Here is a 17914-nt window from a genome sequence, read left to right on the forward strand (position 1 = left end):
AGTACATATCCAGAGGATTTGTACTTTACTTGAGTATTAGATTTCTTTGGTACTTATTACTCTTACTTGAATATATTTCCAAGACAAATATTTTTACTTTTACTCGGGTAAATTTCTAGGAAGGCTGAAAAGTACTCGTTACTTTCAGGTCTGCTCTTTTTTCTTCTTCCCTAAAATCCTATTGGACACAAGCTGTTTTTGTCAAAGGAGGAGACCTATCACAGTGCACGCTCTCCACTGGGATGCACGTAAAGCGGAAATACGTCAAGCCTCTGAATGGCTGAATGGGGAGACAGTTTGTAATGCTCTATATTGCTATATTGTTCTGGTACATGTCCTTCCTGTAAAGTTAAGTGACTTCAACATTGAGTTATTGAAAGCAGAGATGTAGTTTTTTGTAAAGCAGTGGTCTTTGAGGGGGATCCAGACTTAGTTGGATGGTGCAGGTTCATTTGGTTTCAGTTCATGATTGTTAATAAACTCTGCATCATCTGCTGTCCTCTTATGATCCCATTCATTTGATTTGTTTTTGGTGTTTCTGCAGGTTTTATATAACATTGTGGTTCTAAAAGCAGCACGTCAGTGCAGCTGGTTTCAAAGAGTTAATTCTCAGAAACAAGAGTTAAAAGATCCTTAAGTTAATTTAGAAAAAATATAGTAATTTACTGATGTGGAAAATAAGAAATTTACTCTTACTCTTACTCTTACTTTTACTTAAAGTACATTTAAAAGCATTTACTTTTGGATACTTAAGTACCTTAAGAGTAAATTTTGACCAGTAGTATTTGTACTGTCGAGTACTCTGTCCACCTCTGTTGATACTACATACCTTTAATGGAAATACATAAAAAGTCAAATACGCAAAGAAAAGGATATATGTTTTCACCGCTAGGTGTCTCCAGATATCACGACTCAACCCTTTTTTCATAAAGAAGAAGAAAGAAAACCGGAAGCGGAAATCAGTTATGAAAAGAAAAGCGGGTGAACTTTTTTTGTCAAATGTAAATAAACTAAATATTTTTGTTTTTTCGTCTTCGGAAGAACAACGTCTGCGGATTGTCGTGTCTAAAAACACAAGGACAGGTAATAGATGTAATAAAAGTGGATTTAAGGTTGGTTCTGAAATCAAAACAGTTGTTTAGAACCAAACTCGTAATCTAATAATCTAATAATGTAATAATCTAATAATCTAATATACCGTCCACTCAGAGGTTGTTCCTTAATGTTTGTTATCAGAAACTTTTTAGATCTCGTAACTAAACCTGTCTGCTTTTATTCGTTTCTTATTGATCTAATTGCCACAAAATGACCTGAACTGGCAACTGTTTCACAGATTATTTAGTTATTTATTATTATAAAATCCTCTAAAACCAGTTTGATCAGTCTAAGTGAAGTGGCTGTTGGTTATTTCTTGGTCTTACTGTTACAGTCGCATCTAAAATTACACAGATTTGTTAAGTGTTTTTGAAAAAGAGTAGGTCTGAAGTGATTAAAAAGGTAATCTGTTTATTTGTGAAAACAATGAAAAATTATGTTTTTTAACAGAGTTGCAGCTCACTAAAATCTGTTACACGCACACAGATGGCAAAAGATAAAATGTTAAATGTTGAATTAAAAAGGTTTTTTTTTTGGTTAAGGTCAATGATTGATGATGGATCAACCAATAATCATCATCCAATTGCAATGCCAACTTGTAATCAATGTTGAATCAGCATATTCTGTTTGTTGCAGACTTCAAAATAAAAATCTGAATCGTGTTTATTTGTCCAGGTCAAACAAGACATGGAATTTGACTCGGTTATTTTCGCTCACTCTACAGTAAATAGGTAATAGACAAATGACAGCTCTTATTAACATATATACAATTTTTAAAAAGTGAAAGGTGCAGCAGAATGAGGTAGATATGATTATTGGAAGGTGCATTGTCACAGCATATGATTGTGTTATTATGATTATTATTATTATTGCACAGTGATTGATTACTCTGAGACTCTATGAGTGATGAAAGTTCATCAGAGCGACAGCTTGGCTTATCTTCAACATGGATTCAATGTTTCTGCCAAACCAAATTTCAACGTTGATTCACTCATATTTTGCTGCACAGACACAAACTCAAAGTCCAGAGGACTTTAATTTTGTATTAAAGATGTTCTTGTTTGTCATCAGGATGAACTTCTCCAGCCTCCAGTCTCCCCCACACTCCCCCCTCCCCGCCCCCATGCCCCTCCCTTCCTCCTCTTCCTCTCTGACCTGCTGCCCTGAGCTGGACCTGTCAGTCACACTCAGCCCGTCCCCCGACACCAGACAGCCACAGGTAAAGCCTCGCCCGCAGAGCCAGGGCGGCCTGTCGCACCCCAAGACCCACACACAAGGACCTCCCAGAAGAAAGAAGAACACAAAGGTGAGGAGATCCCACTAGGTTCCTCTGAACCAGCGGTCTTCAACCCGCGGCTCTAGAGCCTCATGCGGCTCTTTAGCGCCGCCCATTTTTCAAAAATGTTTGACCTTTTTCTTTTCTTTCTTTTTTTCCTTTTATTCTTATTTTTTCCTTTTTTCCCTCTTTTTTTCTCTTTTTTTCATCTTTTTTCTTTTTCTGTTTTTTTCTTCCCTTTTCTTTTTTAATCTCGACATTTTGGCTTTTTTCTCGAAATTTTGACTTTTTTCTCGACATTTTGACTTTTTTCTCCAGAGTGTACTTCAACATTAATCTCGACGTTTCAACTTTTTTCTCGACGTTTCAACTTTTTTCTCAACATTTTGGCTTTTTTCTCAACATTTTGGCTTTTTTCTCGAAATTTTGAATTTTTTCTCGAAGTGCATAATGAAAAAAACTTCTAACTAATATAGAAACATGCAGCATGTGTTGCCTTCATTCTAAGGCTGATACAAGACTTTTCATTTTTTGCGGCTCCAGACATATTTGTTGTTTGTGTTTTTGGTCCAATAAGGCTCTTTCTACATTTTGGGTTGCCGACCGCTGGTCTGAACTGAAACAGTCTTGTTGGCCTTCGGCAGGAGGGTCCCCCCTTATGAGCCTGGTCCTGCTCAAGGTTTCTTCCCTCCTAAAGGGGAGTTTTCCTTGCCACTGTTTGGCTTAAGGCTTTTCTCCCACTAAGGGAGTTTTTACCTGCCATTGTTTATATAATAATTGCTCGGGGGTTTATGTTTATGTTTATGTTCATGTTCTGGATCTCTGGAAAGCGTCTAGAGACAACATCTGTTGTATTAGACGCTATATAAATAAAATTGAATTGAATTGAATTGAATTGTTCCACACCACTCACAACTGCATTCTTTTTTTCTTTTTTTTTTAATATTTTTTTTATTAACATTATTTCTCATTACAGCATGTTTGTGCAGCAAGTAATACAAGTTTGTGCAAAGAATACTTGTTTTATAATTTAAGCAAAGGCAAAAACAAAAGAAAACAAATAAATAAAATCAACAAAATAGGAAATAAAAAAAATAAACAAATAAAAGATTGCATGTACTTATGAGAACACATGCCAGCATAGTTGTATTGTATTCATTATGTCTTCAGATAGATATCTTAAGGTTTCTTTTTTCCAGACAAAGTTCCGACTTTTTACCTTCCGTCTGAGAGTTTCGGCGGTTCTCTGCAGTTTCTGCAAATTGCAGCGATCCATTTGATCCGTTTAACATTAGCTACCCAAAAATCCAACATTACCTGATACAAAATGGGAACCACAAATCCACGTTTCGGTGTCTGGAATCCAGTTGTTTCTGTGAATTGCAGTGATCCATTTGTCTCTATTAAGCTTATTTTTACATCAGTCTGTAAAACGATAACTCTGATTTCTTGCTAAATCTATGAGTACAGTCGATCACACAACAGTTCTTTCCCATTTTAGATGTTTTCCAGTTGCTCAAACTGAAAGTTTACGCTGACACTCAGTCTTTCTGACACTCAGTCTTTCTGACACTCAGTCTTTCTGACGCTCAGTCTTTCTGACACTCAGTGGGCGTAACCCGCTGTGAAGTCGCATCTGTGACGTCATGCACATTCCCTTTTAAGACAAGAAGGATGTAAATGTTGGAGGTGACACAGCTCTTGTGCGCGTGCCTGGTGCGTGCATGAATGTGCATGAGTGTGCGACGACACCTGCCTGCAGGCATGTGTGTGTTCGGTCCAAACCGCTCTGTTTCTGATCTCCTCAAGGTGACTTTTGAAGAGCCGTTGGTCGTCACGGTAACGCCGGAGCCTCGTATCACTCACCTTCAGCAGTCAATGGGAGGGAGGACAGCACGTCACCATGGTAACCACACACATTCAGCATATATACAATACATAATTACAATATTACTGCACTTATTTAGAAAAACTTCATATAAAATACATTTGGAATGACATCAACTGAGTCTTGTTTAACAGTCATGGTGTCTTGTAAATTTGATTTTTGTTATTTTTTATTTTGATTTTGATTTTTTATTTTGTACATTAAAAGAGAAGATAAGTTTAAAAAAAAACAAACAAAAAAAAACAAAGAATTTCATCCTTTAACATTTAATATCTTAACTTACATGTGCAAAAAGAAGTAGGAAGAAGTGTAAACTTATCCTACCCACATTCACTAATCATTTATTAACAAGTATTTATAATAACTAACTATACTATAATTATACCCACACACTGTACTCACACACTTACCTATACATACATACACACACATAGTTGAAATTTATCATTAATGATGATAAATTTGGTTCTTTGCTGCACACACTCTGTGAAGGAGCTTTAGTTTCTTTGACCTCACTGGGTCCCCCTGTACAGGCAGAGGGGAGGAGGCTCTTAAACCTGGATTATGGTTCTGCGTTAAACCAACGCAGAGCACACGCCGTCGCCGTGACGCCGTCGTGAACCTTCGGACTTCTCTGTCACTCCATTTCACCGCGGTGCAGTACCCTCCCAGAGCCCTAGGGGGGTGCGATCTTTTCCTGAATGGTTTATCCGACTTTTACGGTCACAGTGAATCAAAGAGATAAGGACAACTATTGTGCAAAAAAACAAAACAAAGAAAAATCACACACACATGAAGAAAGGAGTGCTGAAAGTTCACATCTGCTTCACGGACCGGAACCAGAAATGCGTTGCTACCACGCTCGGCGTGGATTTAACGCAGAACCATAATCCAGCCGTTAGGACCCTGTCATCAGTCCCCTGGGCTGTGAGGGAGTGTCATCGTTGCTGGTGTGTGATGTGATGCTGTAAAGCAATACGCACTTACTGAAATATTCCATCAGATGAAATTGAAGCCAATAGAGGGTTTGCATTGATGTCACTTCCCCACTGGACCAGCCCCCTTACTCACACTGAGTGGTAAAACATCAGCAAAAACAGCTGCAATTAGTGGAGAAGACGGGATAACAGCTGATTATCAGCTTAAATTAAAGTCAGTTGGACTTGACAGTGACCCGTACAGTTACCCCCAAGAACCAGTGGTCCATGGACATTAATATTTGGTACAGTTACCAAGAACCAGTGGTCCATGGACATTAATATTTGGTACAGTTACCAAGAACCAGTGGTCCATGGACATTAATATTTGGTACAGTTACTCCAAGAACCAGTGGTCCATGGACATTAATATTTGGTACAGTTACTCCAAGAACCAGTGGTCCATGGACATTAATATTTGGTACAGTTACCAAGAACCAGTGGTTCATGGACATTCATATTTGTCCACCAATCCCGTTTCCTGATATTTATATGTACTTAATTTCTACACCAGGAAATACCTGAATCAAAGCTTGAAGATACAAAAGTCTTGACGCTTGGTCCGACTTCAAGACAGGATTTGTTGTAGAAATTAAAGTGATGAGGACACTGAACTTTATGATTTGATGGTTTAACGTTAGCTACCCAAAAATCCAACATTACCTGATACAAAATGGGAACCGCAAATCCACGTTTTGGTGTCTGGAATCCAGTTGTTTCTGTGAATTGCAGTGATCCATTTTTCTCTCTTAAGCTTATTTTTCATCAGTCTGTAAAACGATAACTCAGATTTCTTGCTAAATCTATGAGTACAGTTGATCGTACAACAGCTCTTTCCCATTTTAGATGTTTTCCAGTTGCTCAAACTGAAAGTTTACGCTGCCACTCAGTCTTTCTGACACTCAGTGGGCGTAACCTGCTGTGAAGTCTCATTTGTGACGTCATACACATTCCCTCTATTCCAGAATGGAAAGAGAAAGTATGTGAACCCTGAAGAACTGTCTGGTTTTCTGTATTAATCCGTCATAAAATGTGTCCCCACCCTAATCTTTGTCCTTAGAACAATCACACTATGTTTGCTTGTTTCTAACGTGACTTCTGGACTTCTGGACTTCTGTAACTGGAGAAACAGGAAAACCCCGACCAGATAACTGCTTAAGTGGATCTGGCTTTGGTCACACCAGGAGACTTAAACCTTCTGGATTGATCTTGATCTATCTTTGTTTTTCATGGTGAGTTGTCAGACATCCGGCGGAGCCTCATCCTGCACCGTCCAATCAGGAGCCAGGCTGTCTGGAGAGGGCGGGGCTTAACAGCACGCTGGCTCTGAAGGCGGAGCTTCAGTCCCTGCAGGTACGTACTGATTACGTACAGATGACTGATATCAGCTGTGAGATGAACTAACATCTGGTTTTTATGAAGTTCCTGAAATATTGTTGGAAGTGTTCACAGACAGAGTTTAAACTTATTTTGAGTGTGAAGACATAACGAAGACCAGCATCCTTCTGTTCCTCTGTCTTTGGTTTGGTTTCACCTCAATCAGTGCGTTTACATGGGAAGTTTAATTCCTCTTTAATTCAGAATTAAAATGAAATCCAATTTAAAATGAGTAAAAATTACCAGTAAACACCTAATTCTGAATGAAAATGGCCATTCCGAATTAAACTTAAATCCGTAGTAAGTGGCTGGTTTATTCTGATTTTAAATCGGAATAGAATAATTCCGCGATCATGTTTACACTCATTCCTCTTTAAATTAACAACCGGAAGTGCTCCAAACCTGCAGGGGGCGCTCTCGGCCGAGACCGAACTGCTGACTGAACCACAGTGTTTACATCCATGGTTTAAACATACAGCGGGAACGCTAATGTGATTTTTATCTGACTATATTTATATACGATGTTTATATCACTGTACAATGCTGTACATTGTATCGTCTGGTGTAAAATATAATAAAGAAACATCTCGTAATGGATGTTAACACTGTGGTTCAGTCAGCTGTTCGTTCTCTCTACATCCCTTGTGTCTGTTCATTGAGCTGTTACGCTGAGAGCGCCCCCTGCAGGTTTAGTAACCGGTTATGAAGCGTTTTTCTTTTGAAGATGGTTTCTTGTTTTATATCGTTTTGTGCTTTGCATCGTTTCTCTATTTGCAGCGTTTGATGATGCTGCATTTGTCTTTGTTTTTTGCAGCAGGTTTTTTCATTTGCACCACGTTCCTCTTTTTGTACCTCGTTTAGAGTTTGTGAATTTGAATCGTTTCTGTACTTGAAGCCGTTTTCCTTAACTGAGACGCATTAGGCCGTTGCAGTGCGTTTGGCCCTTGTCGGCCACCGTAGGAAACATCAAAATTGTGAGCTTTTCAAAGTTGTCTAAGTTAGTTTTTCTTCCGGTAGTTTAACTTCTGGTCCGTCCCCTATCCAATCAGAACCTTCCCAACCCCCAGACCTGTAGAGGAATTGGATAAAGCCCATCAAACGTGTTTTCCATGTAAACCTCAATTCAGAATTACTATTTCCATGTAAACTCAAAGGAAAATAGTTTAATTCTGAATTATTTAATTCAGAATAATTAATTCAGAATTAAAAAACCTCATGTAACCGTGGCCAGTGTGCTGCTGCGGTGGATGTGATCTCTGCTGACAGGTAATCCGCCCGCCAGCGAGCTGGTTGCCATGGTGACCTGTGTGTTGTGTTGCAGGGGGCGGAGTTTAACTCGCGGAAAACCCTGCAGGAAACCCTGCAGAAGTCAGAGAGAACCAAAACCCAGATCCACGCCAGGGCCACTGAAGGTAAGAGCAGGCAGACTCCACACATCTGCCGCTGGTGCGTCAGCGCTGCTCCCACCAGCACCCAGGGGTGTCTGACCAGCACCCAGGGGTGCAAACTTGCTGTGGGAAGGATTAGCTGTAAATCCCGAGCTTCCTGGAACTGCAGTTCTGTCGGCTGCCTGGAAACATGCCGCTCTTAGTCACAGACCTTAATCAGCCTCGGTGACCGTCAGCACTCATGTTTATTCTGGGGTTTGAACTCAGTACCAAGTCAAGAACTGTGCCCTAACAGAACCATCATTACACTGCAAAAACTCTGAATCTTAACAAGAATATTTGTCTTATTTCTAGTTAAAATGTCTCATTTTTAGTTAAAAAAAATCTCATTACACAACAAGACTCATCACTGGAAAAAACAACAATTTTCATCTGTTTCAAGTAGATTTTCACTTAAAATAAGTAGAAAAATCTGCCAGTGGAACAAGATTTTTTTGCTTGTAATGAGAAGATAAATCTTGTCCCACTGGCAGATTTTTCTACTTATTTCAAGTGAAAATTTACTTGGAAAAAGGTTAAAATTGTCAAATAACAAGTTATTTATCTGGTAATGAGTAATGAGATTTTTTTACTAAAAATGAGACATTTTAACTAGAAATAGGAGAAATATTCCTGGTAAGATTTTGAGTTTTTGCAGTGTATATTTGGGGCCACATAGTGAACTGCGTTTGCTCAGCAACTTAGTGGCTGGAAACTGAACACCGGCATCCAGACCTGCAGCTCTACAGCAGAAAGAAAACCATTTCCAGTCTGGTACTGAAACCCGACTTGTTCTCCATAGTCAGATTCACTGCAAAAAGTCAAAATCTTACCAAGAATATTTGTCTTATTTCTAGTTAAAATGTCTCATTTTTAGTCCAACTTATTTTAAGTGAAAATCTACTTGAAACAGGTGGAAATAGTTGTTTTTTCCAGTAATGAGTCTTGTTTTAAGTGTAATGAGATTTTTTTTTGACTAAAAATGAGCCATTTTAAAGGAGCTTGAGGTCGGATTGAGGCAGGATTGAGGCAGGATTTATGAAAAAAATGTGTATACGTTTTTAAGTTTTCTAGTAATAATGTCAGATGAAGCGTTCCAAACCCAAAAGAATGATTCCTCTAGTGTATCTCTCCTTTGCCTTGAACAGGCTGTGTGCTGCAAAATGTGCTGCAATTGTGGCCGGAATTTCCCGCGCTGGGCTGTGGATGTGACGTCACATGACGCTGCATGCACGTTCTCCCCGTTCTCCCGTGCCGGCTTCACTGTTGGCTGCAGTACCCCCGACGTCCGTCGTGGTGAAGGGTGGCGCTAGAGAGTCTCATTTCTTAAAAGGAGCCTCATGCTCCTTTAACTAGAAATAAGATTTTGAGTTTTTGCAGTGTAAACATGGAGAAACCAAGACCAGGAGGAGACTAATCACTTCATAAATGTAATGAAAGATAGGAACATTTTGGCATTTGTAGACGGTAGAAAGTACCGGGATAGAAGATTTACATAAACTTGAGTGAAAGGTTGCGCAAAGCAGCATTTGTAGGAACGCCAGACCAGATCAAGCTTCGCTGGAAAACGCTGGAAAAGACGTACTTCTACTGGGCTGTTGATTATCCGCCGTGCTGCTGTTATTGTTGTGGTTTTGGATTTGGATACAGGAAAAAGAAGCAGAAATGACGGGAATTGCGTCATGACGTTCTCCGTGCGTCGCTGGTTTGATCCAGATATCCTGAATAATTAATCACCATGTAAACAGGGATAACCCTGTTAGTTCACGCATGGAAACACATTATTCCCAATGTTTCAGTAACCGGAATATTGACCGTAACCTGAATTTTGACTGCATGTAAACGTAGTCCCTGTCTCTCTCTCTCTGTCTCTGCAGTGGTGAATGTCTCTCGCTCCCAGCAGATCTTCTCCTCCCTGATCAGCGTGCGGGTGGAGGAGGACGAGCTGCTGAGCCGGGTCCTGCAGGACAGGCTGCTGCTGGCCCCGGCCCCGGGCCCCCGCGGTCCTGACGCCAGGCCGACGGACGGCCCCTCCCTCCTCCTCTTCAGGCCCCCGGACCTGTTCAGACAGAAGCCCCTCCCCCCCGACGAGGGCCCGGCCCCCCTGAAGCTGCAGCCCGCTCCACGGCCCGCCCACTCCACCTTTGACCTGTACAGACGGCAGCGGTGCTGGGAGGCCTCGCCCTGACGCCGGGCAGCTCTCCTATTGGACACATTACACCCAGCTGACTCTCTAAACGCCTCAGATGAAGAAAGTCAAGCAGCGGTAACAAAGAAGCTGGAAACGGTTCCTCCTGGAGCCGTGTGCACTGTAAAAAGTCAAAATCTTACCAGGAATATTTGTCTTATTTCTAGTTAAAATGTCAAATTTTTAGTCAAAAAATCTCATTACACAAGACTCATTACCGGAAAAAAAACTTATTTGACAATTTTCACCTGTTTCAAGTAAATTTTCACTTGAAATAAGTAGAAAAATCTGCCAGTGGGACAAGATTTATCTTCTCATTACAAGTAAAAAAATCTTGTTCCAGTGGTAGATTTTTCTATTTATTTTAAGTGAAAATCTACTTGAAACAGGTGAAAATTGTTGTTTTTTCCAGTGATGAGTCTTGTTTTAAGTGTAACGAGATTTTTTTTTTACTAAAAATGAGACATTTTAACTAGAAATAAGACAAATATTCTTGTTAAGATTTTGAGTTTTTGCAGTGTGGACTCGTGATGGACAGCTGCGTGCTACAGTTTGTGCCTTTCCTTTAACCCTGTATTTTTATAAAAACATAATAAATTATCCTGTTGTGGAGGGTTTGAGTATAAAACAAACACAAACTCTATCTACTATTTTTATATTCGTTTCAATTCAGTTTTATTTATATAGCGTCTATTACAACAGAAGTTGTCTCCAGGATCTTTCCAGAGACCAGAACATAAACATAAACCCCCGAGCAGTTATTACATAAACAATGGCAGGTAAAAGCTCCCCCAGTGGGAGAAAAACCTTAAACCAAACAGTGTCAAGGAAAAACTCCCCTTTAGGAATCAGAATCAGCTTTATTGGCCAAGTTTGAACATTGCCCGACAAGGAATTTGACTCCAGTTATTTCACTCACTGTACCCAGATTTAAAAAGTAGCAAACAGTAAATAAACAAATGTACAGTAAATTAACAAATGTGGCACTTATTAACATATATACAATTAAAAAAGTTCTTAATAACATATAATATATACCTTTTTTTTTTTAAAGTGAGATGTGCGGCAGAATGAGGTGTTATTATTAGGAGGTGCATTGTTACAGCATATCTTTTATTACAGACTTCTACGTCACTCCATTTCGCCGCAGTGCAAACCCCCCCAGAGTGCTAGTTGATACTTTGTTTAGCTTCTGGCTTTTCCGGTCACAGTAAATCAAAGAGATAAGGACAACTATTGTGCAAAAAAACAAAACAACCCAAAAAAAACCCACACACACACGAAGAAAGAGTGCTGAAAGTTCACTACTGCTTCACAAACCGGAAATGCGTTGCTACCAACAAACCAATCACAGCCCTCTCCGTCTGCGTTGGGTCGTAGTTCCATTTTTTGGGAGGTGCAGGTCAGGCTACGGCGTAGGCTACAGAGAAACTCCCGCGTAGCCGCGTACCCTACGGAGTAGGTTTAACACAGAACCAGAATTCAGCCTTAAGGGGGATCCTCCTGCTGAAGACCAGCAGGGCAGAGCAGGAAAAGAGAGAACAGACAGAGAGAATGAAGAACAGAGGAAGGAGAGATAGACACAGAGAGACCAATGGGACAGAACTTTGTTCACTGGTTCCACAGGTCTGAACAAGATGAGGTGCGACCAGATCGTCATCAGAACCAGAAACAGCTTTGTTCCCCCACTTAGTTGTCTCATGTAACAAGTTATAAACATCTCATGAGGAAAGAGGGGAAGAAAATATTTATATTCATGCAACAATGTACAATGAGAAGTGAAAAGTGCGAGCTCTTCCGTCCCTGCTGGGTTTGGATCGGCCACCAGACGGGACAGGGAGGCTGCAGCGGGCCGACAGGTCTGCAGAACATCCGTCCATCCAGGACCCGCAGCGGCCCAGGTCCAGGTCCAGGTCCAGGTCCAGGTCCAGGTCCAGGGACGGGCTGGGAACAACCTCTGCAGACGCCACAGAGCTGTTCACCGGAACCACCGGAACCGGAACCAGCGTCCCAGACGTGGCTCAGCTGAACTTCAGAGGTCATGGAGGGTTCAACACCAGCGGTGCTTGTCCTGGTGTTCATCCTCCTGATGTTCAGCTGCAGCTGGTCCTGACGGCACCAGAGACCCAGCTGACCCAGTCCCATCCACGCTGGCGTCTGCAGAGCAGGAGCTTCACAGAGGGACTGAGGAGGGGACGACATCTCAGACTGCTTTCATTTTTCTTTTTTTTTGGACAAATATTTTTATTGACTTTTTCCATCGAGGGAATGTGCATGACGTCACAGATGAGATTTCACAGCGGGTTACGCCCACTGAGTGGCAGAAAGACTGAGTGGCAGCGTAGACTTTCAGTTTGAGCAACTGGAAAACATCTAAAATGGGAAAGAGCTGTTGTGTGATCAACTGTACTCATGGATTTAGCAAGAAATCAGAGTTATCGTTTCACAGACTGCCGAAAAATAAGCTTAAGAGAGACAAATGGATCACTGCAATTCACAGAAACAACTGGATTCCAGACACTGAAACGTGGATTTGTGGTTCCCATTTTGTATCAGGTAATGTTGGATTTTTGGGTAGCTAACGTTAAACGGTCAAATCATAAAGTTCGGTGTCCTCATCACTATAATTTCTACAACAAATCCTGCCTTGAAGTCGGACCAAGCGTCAAGACTTTTGTAAGCCTTCAAGCTTTGCTTCGTGTATTTCCCCATCGTAGAAATTAAGTACATATAAATATCAGGAAACTAGATTGGTGGCCAAATATTAATGTCCATGGACCACTGGTTCTTGGTAACTGTACCAAATATTAATGTCCATGGACCACTGGTTCTTGGTAACTGTACCAAATATTAATGTCCATGGACCACTGGTTCTTGGTAACTGTACCAAATATTAATGTCCATGGACCACTGGTTCTTGGTAACTGTACCAAATATTAATGTCCATGGACCACTGGTTCTTGGGGTAGCTGTGAATTTAATGTAGTTTTGTTTATATTTTAGCGTTGAAAAATTTCTCACTATGACGATCTAGGAAACATCTTCAAAATTATCTAAGGCCAGTTTTAACTGAAGCATCCAAAGGTTTATGTATCAATGATAAAACATTAACTGTCAGTAAATCAGCAGGAAACTACCTTAGTGTAGGTTCGATCCTCATTTTCAAAAGATTGGTATCGGGACATACTTAGTTATTGTTTTTAATATATGGGTCATTCCTACTATTCGGTGCCATTTCATCCTGGTTTACTTTCTGACAAAAATGTTTAAATTCTCATGATTTTTTTATTTAATCTGAAGGAGGACTTTTTGAATGATAAGAAAAACATATTGGTCCAGCTCAGGATATTATGGTTTAATAATTTTTACCAAATTCGTTGCACGTGACATAGGCCAAATGTCCACCCTGTTACAGGACGTTCTCATGTTTATTACTAAGTGTTTTTAATACACAGGTATTGTAATATTTACATTTTCTAAGAGCTAAATTGTCCCTTACTTGTTTGTGAATACTAGGTTAAAATATATTTGAAGTGGAAAGTATTATCTTGAAAAAAGATTCACTCTATTTTAAGGCACAATGTAATTTCAACATGTTTCTTTTATAATAAACAAGAATTTCAATAGAATTTGGCAGAATTTTTAAGTGATTTCACTCTGCCAAATTATTACCTGCAAGTAACAACAAAGACATGCTTATTATTTTTTGAATTTATTTAATTATTTTAAAAAAACACACAGGTAACAGGGAGGATAGAAGAGCAACAGGGTGGACAGAACGTAACAGGGTGGACTTCACACCATTAAACAATAACATGCATAGGCGTGCACACATAGAAATTAAAGGATGCTTGAGCATCTGCCCTTTTGGCACTGGTGCCCTTTCAATTCGACAAGGTGCCCTGTACATTTGGCGAGTGGAAGGCGCACACAGCGATCCAGAAGTTCACAGCGCACCATGTTGCTCACCGGAGCTCATGCATCCCCCCTACCCAAAAGAAACATCAGGGTATTTTGTCAGTTTTTGACCTCACCAACATTGCAACAGAGCACTCAAAAACTACTTAACAGACCAGCAACCACCAGCAGGTGTCTTTCTAAATAATTCCACACCGTCCGGCACACAATCTGGTCATACCTGGACCAACTAACATCCTCCCGTGGACTTGGCCAGAAGAACTTGTTGGTCCCATTCTTGTGCATGCACTTTACTTTGACATCATCTTCAACCTCCAGGATGATTCCTGATTCGGATTTTTTGTAGGGTTCACCATCATAGTTTACAATGCACGACTGCCCAATCTTTTCTTTGATGATGATTGATGATGGTTCTTCGGTGCAATGTCTGCCTCTTCTCCCTGGCTCACCTGCTTCCGCCCATAGCAGGCACAGTCCAGTATGCCTTGGTCTGCCTGGAAAAGGGCAGTTATGTCCTGGTATTTAATTGTACCTGGAGACATAGAGATCACTCATCTCACTATTCATCTTCTTCCGCTTCCGTTCCCGGGTCGCGAGGGCAGCAGCCTCAGCAGAGATGCTCTTCCGGGGGGAGTCCGAGACGTTCCCAGGCCAGCCGAGAGACATAGTCTCTCCAGCGTGTCCTGGGTCTTCCCCGGGGTCTCCTCCCGGTGGGACATGCCTGGAACACCTCCCTATGGAGGCCTCCAGGAGGATCCGGTACAGATGCCCAAGCCATCTCAGCTGACTCCTCTCAATGTGAAGGAGCAGCGGCTCGACTCCGAGCTCCTCCCGGGTGACCGAACTCCTCACCCTATCTCTAAGGGAGCGTCCAGCCACCCTGCGGAGGAAACTCATCTCGGCCACTTGTATCAGCGGTCTCGTCCTTTCGGTAACTACCCAGAGTTCGTGACCATAGGTGAGGGTAGGTGCGTAGATTGACCGGTAAATCGAGAGCTTCGCCTTTCGACTCAGCTCCCTCTTCACCACGACGGTCCGGTACATCGACCGCATAACTGCGGACGCTGCACCGATCCGTCTGTCAATCTCCCGCTCCATCGTTCCCTCACTCCTGAACAAGACCCCGAGATACTTGAACTCCTCCACCTGAGGCAGGACTTCACCCACCTGGAGAAGGCACGCCACCCTTTCCCAGTGGAGAACCATGGCCTCGGTTTTGGAGGTGCTGATTCTCACCCCTGCCGCGTCGCACTCGGCCTCAAACCGCCCCAGCACATGCTGAAGGTCCCGGTCCGATGAAGCCAACAGGACAACATCATCCTCAAAAAGCAGAGATGAAATCCTGAGGTTCCCAAACCAGATCCCCTCCGGCCCCTGGCTGCGCCTAGAAATCCTGTCCATAAAAATTATGAACAGGACCGGTGACAAAGGGCAGCCCTGCCGGAGTCCAAAGAGATCACCTGGTGGATTTTCATTGTTCCTTGAAAACTAGTTGGGGCACATCCATCATTTCTTGCATATCCTCTCAACATCTCATCCTACCACAAGAAAAAGTACAACAGAAGTGCCCAAATCTTCAACTCGTTGAACATGGCCTCTGCATTGGGGATATCTCCTCCATGGCGGACAATTTTGTTAGCTGATCTCTTAAGCGCACCCCCAACACCATCTGGAGCCCCCTTGCCATGGCTGGCCAAAAACAACTTCCAGCTGATGTCTTTGAAGCTCTTCTTGAATGGCTCTTTTGAGAGAAGGTAAAAGTTGCCCTTCTCTTTGTATTGGGTAGCTGGCCCATCGCTGAAGACATGGACCTGATTGACCAGAGGGTATCTTTCCTTCACCATATCTAAGTCAAGGTGGGCCCAGATAGGGGCCACCTTGACCTTTAACAAATCTTTGAAAAGTATATAACAAATAAATGCTTAATACATGTATTATGAATACCAACACATACTGGAAACTCTAACCCTAACCCTCTGAATTCCCCCTTGTTACTGTGTGTCCACCCTGTTACTGTGCAAATCAGTAACAGGGTGGACGGTAACAGGGGGGACATTTTAAGCTAAAGTTGGCCATTACTACTCATGTGATGAAAAAAAAGCTAGCACTTGGTGACAACCGAGGACGATTTTTAACATATTAACCAACCATATTTTCAAAATCACCAAAAATGATTGGTTTCTACTATAAATAAGCATAACACGTTATGCTTTACCACATAAATCAAGCATTCTAAAACACTGAAAAAAGGGTTGATTAAAAGGGTTATACTAACTGTACTTCTTGCAGATGATTTTCCCACCACAAATGCACAATTCCTGCCGAGTCATGTGATGAGGTTATAGTAGAGGGGGGTTCAGTGGTATTTACATCAGACTAACAGGGTGGACAGTCGGCTCAGAGACACAACATATTTTAAGAATTCTAAGCATTAAAAATCTATTAATTGCAAAAAATAACATTAGGTGAGGAATATTATGAATAAAGCTATAAAACAATAATGAAAATTGTAGAATGTATTTGATGTATTTTGATCTCTATTACTTATATTTCCGGTTGTAGTTGAGCAAACATGATTCGGGACAAGGCAGTTTAGTTTACTTGTGGTAAAATTAGAGTAATTATTTTAAATGTAATTAATCCTGGTTACATATTGTTTTCTATGGTAGAGGGGGGTTAACCATGTAAGAGCAGCTTTTAAAAATAAGTATTTGCCCATTTTTACACAAAATATACCACATGTCATGGGGACTGAAATGGCACCGAATGCTAGGAATGACCCATATATTAACTATTAAATCGTTTTATAATTGTATTTAACAATACAGACATGTTTATAAGATATTGCTTTTGATCACACACTACACTATAAACTTGAAAGCGAAGGCAGCCCAACAGCCAAATGCAATGTTTGCCTAACGAACATTTCGCGTATTATTGCACTATTCTGCATTTTAAGTTTACAATTTCATGTTTCTACATTTTGTGGCACCAGTGCTGATAAGCTGTTTTGATCTAATGGTGCAGTCAGTGAAAAGAAATGTCCATGTTGGAGAATGGACGATAAAAGAAACTTGGGAAAATGTTATACTTGGATGCAATATTTTACTGTTTTACAATTATGTTTTATCAGTTAAACCAAAGGTTTTGTTTACAGATATATGACGGTCAAAGAGTTTACATGAGGTAAATGTATATATTGGCTATAACTATCGTCTGCCGATAACTTGACAATTTTTTTTTTTTTTTTTTAATTTGTTTTTTCTGGAGGGAGGTATTTAGTATTTTATGGAGACTTCTCAGAATGTTTTAGGGACGAGTGAATATCTCTTTTCGCTATCCCCTTACAAATGCATCTTTTTGATTTCTTGGGTATTAGTTTTGGATTGACTGTACATCGGATTTTCTCCTTTTTTCTCTTTATGAAAAAAAATAAATACCCGATCAATACTGTAATGTGAATCGTGTATAACTGACTTTATTTCTCTAATAAAAACTTGGGAAAATAAGTTTGTCCTTTTTTTAAAAAAAAAAAAAAAATTAATTCATTAACAAAATGTATTTGATCAGAAAAAAGTTACGGAATTGTATCGGGAGCAAAAAAAAAAAAAAAAAGTGATCGGATCAGGAAAAATCGGGATCAGCAGATACTCAAACTCAAGTGATCTGGATCAGAAGCTTAAAAAAAAAAAAAAAAAAAATCCTGATCAGGACAACCTTATCTCCAACTGATGAGGTGTTTAATATAAAACAGCCACAGCTCAGAAC

General features: G+C 40.7%; 1 protein-coding gene across 1 annotated transcript; it reads left to right on the top strand.

The window, feature by feature from the left end:
* Nucleotides 1-948: 948 nt before the first annotated feature.
* Nucleotides 949-10380, top strand: ppp1r35 (protein phosphatase 1, regulatory subunit 35). Its single transcript, XM_061712905.1, has 6 exons — nt 949-1083; nt 2167-2401; nt 4181-4277; nt 6474-6589; nt 7935-8025; nt 9918-10380. Exons 2-6 carry the CDS (start codon nt 2168-2170, stop codon nt 10226-10228), a joined length of 849 nt encoding a protein of 282 aa, XP_061568889.1. The 5' UTR covers nt 949-1083; nt 2167; the 3' UTR covers nt 10229-10380.
* Nucleotides 10381-17914: the final 7534 nt, after the last annotated feature.

This window comes from Cololabis saira, chromosome 21 (genome assembly GCF_033807715.1).
Source record: "Cololabis saira isolate AMF1-May2022 chromosome 21, fColSai1.1, whole genome shotgun sequence".
In the NCBI taxonomy this organism is placed as follows: domain Eukaryota; kingdom Metazoa; phylum Chordata; class Actinopteri; order Beloniformes; family Belonidae; genus Cololabis; species Cololabis saira.

What these genes read in the sequence shown, in the direction of transcription:
- ppp1r35 (XM_061712905.1), top strand. Translation starts at nt 2,168, where the DNA reads ATGAACTTCTCCAGCCTCCAGTCTCCCCCACACTCCCCCCTCCCCGCC. An exon ending in GAGGACAGCACGTCACCATG is followed by an intron (nt 4,278 to 6,473) that starts GTAACCACACAC and finishes TTTCATGGTGAG; the next exon opens with TTGTCAGACATCCGGCGGAG. An exon ending in CGGAGCTTCAGTCCCTGCAG is followed by an intron (nt 6,590 to 7,934) that starts GTACGTACTGAT and finishes GTTGTGTTGCAG; the next exon opens with GGGGCGGAGTTTAACTCGCG.